This window comes from Stigmatopora argus, chromosome 13 (assembly GCF_051989625.1).
Source record: "Stigmatopora argus isolate UIUO_Sarg chromosome 13, RoL_Sarg_1.0, whole genome shotgun sequence".
Taxonomy (NCBI): domain Eukaryota; kingdom Metazoa; phylum Chordata; class Actinopteri; order Syngnathiformes; family Syngnathidae; genus Stigmatopora; species Stigmatopora argus.
The window spans coordinates 12,746,806-12,757,082 of NC_135399.1; the positions used below are offsets into that span (position 1 = coordinate 12,746,806).

At 42.3% G+C, this 10,277-nt stretch overlaps 1 protein-coding gene across 1 annotated transcript in view; it reads left to right on the plus strand.

Moving 5' to 3' along the window:
* The window catches only part of xirp2b (xin actin binding repeat containing 2b), a 29,056-nt gene extending 19,885 nt beyond the window's left edge, over nt 1-9,171 (plus strand). Inside the window, exons 9-11 of the mRNA XM_077617695.1 lie at nt 5-7,724; nt 8,836-8,966; nt 9,024-9,171. Of these exons, the coding sequence (XP_077473821.1) occupies nt 5-7,724; nt 8,836-8,927 (7,812 nt within the window). The 3' untranslated portion in view covers nt 8,928-8,966; nt 9,024-9,171. The remainder of the gene's footprint in view (nt 1-4; nt 7,725-8,835; nt 8,967-9,023) is intronic.
* The last annotated feature ends 1,106 nt before the right edge of the window (nt 9,172-10,277 follow it).

Below are 10,277 nucleotides of genomic sequence, written 5' to 3' on the forward strand. Positions count from 1 at the left end.
AGAGGTGGGCAAGTTGAAGAAAAGGCTGGAAACTGATGAGGAGAAGGGAGATGTTCGACATCAAAAGTGGCGATTTGAAAGCGAACCTTTAGAGCACATTCGAGATGAAAAGAAGGAATTTGTCCGAACGATTGAGTTGGAAGAAATTGAAAAAGTGGATGTGTCAAACTATAAGCACATGTTTGAGAGCACAGATTTAAACATGAGAGATGATTCTCAAAAGATCACTATTGAGGGTGTCACAACTGGCTCAGTGCAGTCAAACAAAAACTTGTTTGAATCAGGGCTATTGTATGCCATGCAGGACAGTTCCGGCCACTACCACGAGGTAAAAACGGTGCGTCACGAAGAGGTAGTGAGCGGAGATGTAACCACATGCAAATGGATGTTTGAAACACGACCGATTGACCAATTTGATGAAAGCATTGACAAGTACCAAATAATCAAGGGTATATCCAAGCAGGAAATCGAATCGGGTGATGTGAAAACAGCCAAGTGGCTGTTTGAGACACAGCCTCTTGACGCCATCAAGTATTTTAGCAACGTTGAAGATGAGGAAATGCAAACTGAAAGTAAAGAAATTGTGAAAGGAGATGTAAAAAAGTGCAGGTGGCTTTTTGAGACGCAACCAATGGACATTCTGTATAAAAAAGTGGACCGAACCTGTGAAAATGAAGAATTTCTCAAGGGTGATGTAAAAACATGCACATGGCTTTTTGAGACGCAAGCACTTGATACTTTACGCGATGAAACTGAAACCGTGTTGAAAACATGCACCGTAAATCAAGAGGACATTCAGGGGAAAGATGTCAGAACAACTTGTTTTCTCTTTGAGACGGAAAAACTGGAGAGTCTTTCTGACAATTCCAGCTCATATACGCGGGTCACAGAGATTGACATTGCATCTGGAGACGTGTCAAGAAAGAAGCACATATTTGAACACGGCGCATCCGATATCATGACATCAACGTCGGAAGAAATGATGCAACATCTCAAAAGAGTCCAGTCTGAGGATATCCAGAAAGGTAATGTAGTGACCTGCAAATGGCTCTTTGAAAATCAATCCATAGACACTATCCACGACGGAGAAGAAGAAACACTGACGGCCCGCACGGTAATCGATGTACAAGGGGGAGATGTAGACAAGGGCCGTTTCATCTTTGAGACATTTTCCTTGGATAAGATCAAGGAGACGGCATCTGAAACGGAGCTATCAACAATGCAGACGATTGCTCGAAACGATGACGAGAAGGGCGACGTGAGAAATTACACCATGCTCTTTGAAAGTCGACCTCTTTATGCTATTCAGGACAAAGAGGGTCATTACCATGAAGTTACCACAGTCACCGGTGAGGAAGTGACCCGTGGAGATGTCGTCGGAACCCGCTGGTTGTTTGAAACCAAACCCCTTGACGCCATCAAGGATTCCGATGAGGTTTACATCATTAAATCTGTAACGCAGGAAGATGTGCAAAAAGGGGACGTGACCGCTGCAAAGTGGAAGTTTGAGACGCAGCCTCTTGATAGGATTTCTGAGGAAAACAGAACGTTCACAAAGACGGTGGATGACATTCAAGGGGGCAATGTTCGAATGAATAAAGATCACTTTGAATCTGATAATATGTTGCAAGAGTCTGTCAGAACAGTTAATGTAAGTGAAATACAAAAGGGTGACGTCAGGTCGGCCACTTGGCGATTCGAGACTCAGTCAATTGACAAAATAAGAAGCCTGAGCTCGGAAAACCTGATTGAGATGGTTCGAAAAGAAGAGGTACAAAAAGGGGACGTAAAACAGTCCATTTGGTTGTTTGAGAAAAATCCTTTGGACCACATTAAAGAGGTCGATGAGGATGAGGAGACAAGTGTCAACCACGAGGAAATTGTCAAAGCAGACGTAAAGTCAACAACGTGGCTCTTTGAGACCACGCCTTTCGATAACTTTAACGAGACGAATATGGAAAAGACGGAAATCTTGGGCAAGAGTGTCAAGGGGACGCTTGAGGAACTTTACAGTCAGAAAATGGTGACATCGAAAGGAATACTCATCGAATCTGATGAAATTGGGGATGTTAGGATGGCAAAATACAATCTCATGAATCAGCAGGTTCCTGAGATTCAGCGGGAGGAAATCATTAGAGGGGATTTGCAGACTATTATGATGAACCTCCTAAAAAGGCAGGAACAACAGGGTCGGCAGGTGGTCATCGAATCAGAAGAGAAGGGTAACATCCATTCAACGGTGCAGCAGCTTTTCAACCAAGAGAACAGCAATTATATTGAAAAGGAAGAAATTATTCAAGGGGACATTCGGGAAGCCGTAAATAAACTTTTCAACAAAAGTGTCCCAGCCAAACATGGCCTTCTCATCCAAGAAGACGAGAAAGGTGATGTACGGATGACAATCTATGCCCTTCTGAACAAACGAGACCATGTCACTGTGGAAAAAGAGGGTGTGGTCAGAGGCGATTTACAAAATGCTCTGCGAAAACTTTCCAGCCAAGATAAGACTGATTGTACAAATCGAATAACAGTGGATGACACTGAGAAAGGAAATGTCCAGTTTTATTCTACATGCATTGAATCTGGGGCCCTCAATTACCTAAAACAGCTGCATTTAGAAACAGATGAAGTATCAGCTGACATTTTAGAGAAAGACAAGATAATTGGAGGGGACATTAAGGGCATGAAAGATATCCTTAGTCGCAATCAACCTCAAGTGGAGCGCACAGTGGATGACATCGTACCAGGTGATGTTTATAACACAGTCAAAGTTTTCATGACGGAGCCCACTGTCTCAACAGAGAGCCTCCGAAAGGAAGAAATTGTTAAAGGGGATTTGAAAGCTGCGTTAACTTCTTTGTCGGACTCGGTTAAGCAGACGGTTGTTGTGGAGAAGGAAGAGGTGGTAAAAGGAAACATACCCCAAACAATGCGGAGCTTGGAGAGGGCACAGTATCTTCACAAGGAAGTGGAGAAGCCAGATATCGTCCCTGGGAACATCAAAGGAGCTCTGAGATCCCTTGAGAAATCTGCAACATCCCGAGTTGAAACCCATGTGGAGGATTTAGTTTCTGGAGATGTTAAGGCCACTTTAAGATCCCTTGAGCTGGCAAAGCAAGCCGTGCATGAGGTGGAAAAGGAAGAAATTGTGAAGGGTGACATTCAAATAGCTATGCAATCCCTACAGGATGTTTCTGCTGAAAAGAGACAATATCAACAGGAGATTGTTGTCCAGGGGGATGTGAAAGGAACCATACAGCTTTTTAAAGAATCTGCGTCCTCCCCCAAACTACAAAGAAGCTCAAGCAGTGAGGAAGAAGTAAAAGGTGATGTCAAGATGTCAATTAAGTCCTTATATGAGCTGCAAGAACAAACTTTGGTAGATAAAGAAGAAGTGATAAAAGGTGATGTAAAAGGCACAATTAAATCGCTTATGGAAACAGCACAGCGTGAACCTCCCAAAGGAAAACTCGGCTCTTACAGAAGAGTTAGAGTTAAGCAGAGGCCTCCTGTTAAGAATTTAAATGCCGAGGAACAGAGGACCGTACAAAAAATTCAAACTGCCGTTTCAGCAGATAGCCATTCTGTTGCCAATGAGACCAAAAATGTTCAATCAAAGTCTTGTACAGTGGAAAAGAGAACCACACGATCCGAAAGCACTTTAGAGCACAAAACAATTACGCAAAATCATGGCATCAAAACATTACAAACGGAATTCTGCAACCTTAAGCCCAAAGGAATGATACAGATAAATAAAACTAAAGTGCAATCTAATGTTTACACACCCAAAAGACAAGTAGCAGCGCCCGATTTGCCTCTTCCTCCTCCACCTGTGGTAGACATTGATCTCCCTCCCCCCCCTACGCCGCCTCCTCCCTGTGTGGATTGTGACATTGACCCCCTCCCTCCGCCACCACCACCAGCTACCAATGAGCAGGAATTCCTCCCACCACCACCACCACCACCACCTCAGCGAGAAATGGAAAAAATGCTCAAACAATCAATTCACGTCTCACCATCGCAGGCCAAAAATAAGGTGAAGACAGTCAAAGTGCCAACATTGTGTCCTGTCCCAAAGCTTGAGCATAAAGTGGAAACAGTTCAGTCCCTAATAACGACACGTACATCCAAAACAGTTGAAGGCCCAGTGCCACCAGAACAATCATTTCATGCCTTACCATCGGAGGCCAAAAAGAAGGTGAAGACATTCAAAGTGCCAACATTGTGTCCTGTCCCAAAGCTTGAGCCTAAAGGGGAAACAGTTCAGTCCCTAATTAAGACACGTACATCCAAAACAGTTGAAAGAACAGTGCCACCAGAACAATCAATTCATGCCTCACAATCGGAGGCCATAAAGAAGGTGAAGACAGTCAAAGTGCCAACATTGTGTCCTGTCCCAAAGCTTGAGCCTAAAGGGGAAACAGTTCAGTCCCTAATTAAGACACGTACATCCAAAACAGTTGAAGTCCCAGTGCCACCAGAACAATCAATTCATGCCTCACCATCGGAGGCCATAAAGAAGGTGAAGACAGTCAAAGTGCCAACATTGTGTCCTGTCCCAAAGCTTGAGCCTAAAGTGGAAACAGTTCAGTCCCTGATTACGACACGTACATCCAAAACAGTTGAAGTCCCAGTGCCACCAGAATCCCCACGACCTTCGAGGAAAGTTTGCATTTCTCCTATAAAATTCACGCCACCATCTTCCCCTACTCCTCAAATGAGAGTGAAAACAAGTAAATTTAACACCCCATTAATGAAAGCAGAGGAAAAATTCCGGAAGCATAGGGAGGATAGCACTCCTCCGACCACTCCAGTTCCCCCTAACGTAAATGACTCACTAACGGAAGCTGTTCACATTATTACCACTGAAAATGCAAAGCACACAGAGAAACTACCAATAACGAAACAGACCACAGCAAAAAATGCCGCTTTGATGCTTAATTTAGACTCCTCATCAGGTGATGCATCCACGCAGGTTGTTATCGCCAAGAGCATTCAGAACAATGTCAGTGCAAATCATGAAAGATTATTCGCAGGTTCCTCTACAATATCATCTTCCAAAAAGGAAATCATTTCTAACAAGGCTTCTGAGGTCGTCTCTGTTCAAAAGAGTTCTACAGTGACGGCTGTGAGACAAACTGCACAGGCGACGAAACAGAAAATGGTTTCTCTTTCCTCTCAAGTGTCGACTCAGGCTGCCGTTACTGACCGAATTCACACTAAAGTCACTGATTTTGCAGATATGAAAAAAGAAACTGCTGTTGAGAAGAAAGCTGTAAAAAATCTGAGCGCAAAGGGACCTGATGCAATGGAAAGAAAGACGAATGATGGAACGGGCATGGATAATGCATCAGGCCTTGATAAAATAGTGAAACCTGAAAACACCCAACAGAAGTCAAAGAAATCCCAATCACAGGCCTGGAGAAAAGAGAAACTAGAATTATCCATTAATCAATCTCCCACCCAGGAGCAAGACACTGTCCCTGATGACCAGAAGCAAACACAAAAAGCAGAAGCTGTTGACACCGTGAAAACAGGCACAACATACCAAAAGGTAAAAAAGATTACGGAGGAAAGGAAAATTGATGCCAAGGTGGTAGAAGGGAGAAAAATTGAACAAAAAGTAATATTTGAGTCAAGTCATGCAAAAACAGAATTAAAGCAGGAGGTGACAAACATGTCTACTAGCCTAGCTGATGATGTAACGATGAATTTAACAGACAACCAAACCGTAATATTGTCACCAACGAAGAAGAAAAAGAAGTTCAAAAAGTCTAAAGGTGGTACACAATTAAGCCAAACAGAGACAGCAGGTGAAACAGAAAAAACAACAGCTATTTCCCAAAATGTGACAGAAAAGAACATTCAGCAAGTCGTGATGGCAGAAAGCACTGAGGATAAGAACTCCCAAGAACTAAAAGCACATCAAAATGATCTGAAGGGATTGCAGAAGAAGAAAGAACAGACGATTGCTCGGAGGAACGCTCAGTCGACACCAGAGAAAAGTCATGCTGACCCAATTAAAGTGCCAGATGAGTCAAAGCCAAATGAAATTGTAATGTCGACATCAGTGGGAATAGTAGATTGTCAGAAACAACATGGTTCGGGCTTAATCTCTGTTTCCAAAACTCAACTTGGTTCATTTTCAGATATCCTCCCAGAGGTAGCAAACAAATGGACCGATCAATGTCCAAAAGACGACATAAAGAAGCATGAATGCGAGTCACTTACTAAGACAAATGCATCTGCTAAAATATCCAAGATCAACACTGGTTTCACTAAAGACCAGACGCAATCAAAGAAAGAAACCTTAATTGAAAGCAGGAAAGAAAAACGAACTGACCTCCGAGCTCCCTCGCCATCACTGAGAAACCGCTCTCCCTCACCCACATTTATCACCATCGAGTCCATACGGAAGACGGACTCACCCGTGAGAGTTACACCCTCGCCTACGTTGCTCCACAGGCCGGCCACACCTCCCACACCACCGCTACGCCGCTGCGAAACCCCGTCGTCAAGAATTGCAAGGATCACACCTTCGCCGACGTTTGACAGGGCTGAGAATTTGCCGCGACTTAGAAACACCACAGCCAAGCTTTCGCGCGGCGTTACTCCGCCTCCGCTGATTTCCCCAGAGTTAAGATCTGAGAAGAAATCAGAAATTGTGGGGACACCTTCATCATTCCACCAGCAGATCAAATTTGAGACTACCCACGGCTCAGAAGAGACATCCACAAAGAACCTTGTAGAGAAGATAGAAAAAGACACTTTGCAAACTCTAGAGTCTTTTAATGAAACCCAAAGTTGCTCAGATGTCAATCCGTTACTTTGTAATGATCTCCACGAAGATAATTCAGAGTTATTACTGGCATCAGTTAAAGAAAAGAGGGATTTTTTTGAGGAGGCCCAAAAGGCTGAAATGAATAAAACATATACCCGCAAGGAACCAATTCCCATCCCTGAACTGCTGGGCCCAGACCTGAAAGACAGTAATGAAGATAATTCCCACCAAAAAATAAAAAATCCTTCCAAAGCTGATTTGCCCAGTCATGTAAATAAATCTGAATCCACAGATATATCAACTATCAGCAAGGAGTTAGACTCGCTTACGGAATGGTTGCAAAACCAATGTGACGAATGCATCAAAGCAAAAGAAGACATCTCAGAAAGGGCGTTGCCCGATTTCGACATCCAGGCTGTTCCGAATGTTTTTCAAACGAATGAGCAAAGATTCTCTTTAGATGAGCAGAAAAGGGATCAGAAAGAGCCGGCGTCAGGCCGAAGGGAAGCCGTAGTCGACACATCAAAGCCGCTAAGTCCTCCAGAGATGCAGGGGGGCTTAGAGCAGATCTCTACCCTCCCTCCTCACAAAAATGTGGAAATTGTACGGATAGAACCACCATCCTATTCCGAGAGCCAATCAATCACAGAGGACTTCTCAAACGCTGATGTGTTTGGGAGCAAGGTCACGACAAGTGTCAATCAGCAGTCTGGCAGTGCGTCAAGACAGTCGGTGCCTTTTTCTTATGCTGACGCAGTGAAAAGAAAAGCGGCCAAGCGAACCCAAACCTGCGATAAAGACGCCACTGAGAACTTGCTGGAGAACTTCCACCAAACCCGCAAAGAGAGCGAGACTGTCCATGAGAGTTTCAGCTATACGGTGTCAGAAGTGATGTCGTCCCGAGCGGTGTCTCATCAAACTCATCAGACAACTATTGTCTCCGGTAATGGAAAGCATGAGATGTGAGGAAACTGCAGCATGGGTTGAAATTTTACTTGTGCAGCTCTAAAAAAAAATAGCTTGTGATGAAAGTAATTGCAATATCAGAATGCATAATGGATAGTAAAATTTCCTTTGGAATGCGCAATTTTAATGGAAACAGGCAGGCTGCAGGCTTTGAGTTTAAATAACGCATGGACTGCTTAACCTTAATGCTGCGTTCAGACCGGCCGCGTCATGTCACGCGACATCGCGCTTTTACCAAATGCTGTTTCCTGTTGACATCAACCTTTCCATCGCCAAAGAGTTAAGTCCGCAGACCCAGAACTACTTCTGCTTCACATACTGTAAAAATAAGTAATACCACGACTCTTACCTCATAATTTTACAACTTTTTTTTCTCTTAACCTTATTTAATTCTTTTAAAATCACACCAAAAGTAGTTTTGTGTTGATACGTCGCCTTAAGTCTCTCAACCTTAATTCTCATAACATTATGACTTAAATTCTAGTCCTTTTTTCCGTCGTTTTTTGGGGACTTTTGTAGGTTGACGTTAAAGAAGGTTCCAGTTCCAGCAACTGAAGTCATGTGAAGGGGAAAATCTATTTGATTGGCTGCTTCCTCGTCCTCACTGAAATCTGTCCCAGGAATACCAATTCGGTCATCTTCTCTGCGGCACGAAAATTCAATGCATGATCTGGTCAAACTGGCGATATCACCCTTTCCACACCAGATTACATTGACCCCATCGCGCAACCAGAAAAATCTTTGGCCGGTCTAAACGAGGCATAACAGTGTGTCATGTCTTTTATTTTTTATTATCATTAATGGTGAACATGATGCAGTCTGTGATTATTCATTCTGACATTTTTAAACAGCAGTAGACCATCTGACTAATTGCTTAATTTTAGAGATGGCATTGAAATGTGTACCTAAGTGAATTAAAGGTCTAGTACGCTTGAATAGAATAACAAGCAGCCGATATTATTATAAATCTTAAGATGTTTGCATTTTTGCTCGTGCTTAAAAATATGCAGATGAGTGATTTTTTTTTAATTGCACCGTATTGGCAAACAAATTTAAGAGTTCCCATCAGCTCAATTTCTCTCCAATAGGCTCGAGTTCCGAAGTCGGAGCTCTGCACAGTGTGTCGAAGGAGGGTTTACCCGATGGATGGATGGCTAGTGGACAAAAAAAAATACCATAAATCCTGTTTCTTCTGCAAGCAATGCAAAAGCAAACTAAGGTAAATTAAAATAACTACAAAACACCTTGAATGGGAGCTAACGCATGTCTATTGCAGCCTGGGAAATTATGTCTCTCTCCACGGACACTTCTTCTGCCTGCACCACTACAAACAACTCCTTAAGTCCAAAGGGATGTACGATAATGACCCCGGCCAGAAAGCACCAGCAGAAAGTAACGCCTCCGTCCCACCAGACCAGAAACACAAATGGAGATATTCGACAAGCAGCTTAAATTCAGTTGACAGGAACAAAACACATCGTGGTGAGGTTGAAACAACAACATCATTTGATGATAGAAAACCGCAGGGCAGCAAGATATCAGTCGTTTGGCCTCCACGGGATGATTCCCCTAAGAAAGCCTTTAAAATAGAAGATGATATTCCATTAGCGAAACCGCAGTGGCCCCCGAAAGACAACTCCCCCATGTTAACGAAACAGCAACACGGGGATACCGTCCCAAGAAGTATCCTTTGAAGTATATATATCGGTCCAATTAGGATGAAGATTGATTGTTTGGGTTGTATTGTTGAAAGGGTGAAAAGTATGTCTGATTCATGGATGCATAGTTGTGTAAGCAGCTCAGCATGTTGTTCAGGTTTTGCTGTACATGAGAGGGAAAGTTAGAGGATGTGGACAGGACAAGGAAAAAGTTTTAATTTGCTGCAAATCTTTGGATTTGGTTTCATGTTAAGCAATCAGGGGTATTATCCGTTTAAAAGCATGGCCAAAATTAGTTTGCTGTTCTTCAGTTTGTTTTGGAATTGGATTTTTCAGCTAGTGAATCTAAATATTTACAAATCATTTGCTTTTGTCTGGTGGATAAACCCAGAAGTTTGTTTGGGAAATTTAACACAGTTCAGTTATAATTGATTGTTTTAGTTTTCTTTGTTGTTTTTTAAATAACAGTTATTAACAGTTTTTGCAATTGAATTCTCCCAGGCTAGGTTATTCTTTTATTTTATTTAGATTAGTTAAATACTTTGGCACCTGGTGTGCAGACAACTAAACAGAATAAGAAATGATTTTATTTATTTAAATGTACATGATGTCATAAACAAACTGGTAGTACATTTGTATTCTATTTTGAACAAAGATAAATAATTTTTCAGACTAAAATGTTACTTTTTAAATAGGCTGAGCTTATTTGAAATTGTTTGTCAATTCCTGAATTTGTTCATGCTTTCAGGCTGGTTTGGTTATACATTATAATTGATTGATAGCCAATGAAGGGCTTTTCTTTTTCTGTTGGATTTTCTGTCTGTTTCAGTGATTTATTTTTCTAAATTATTTTCTGCCTGAAAAATTAATCT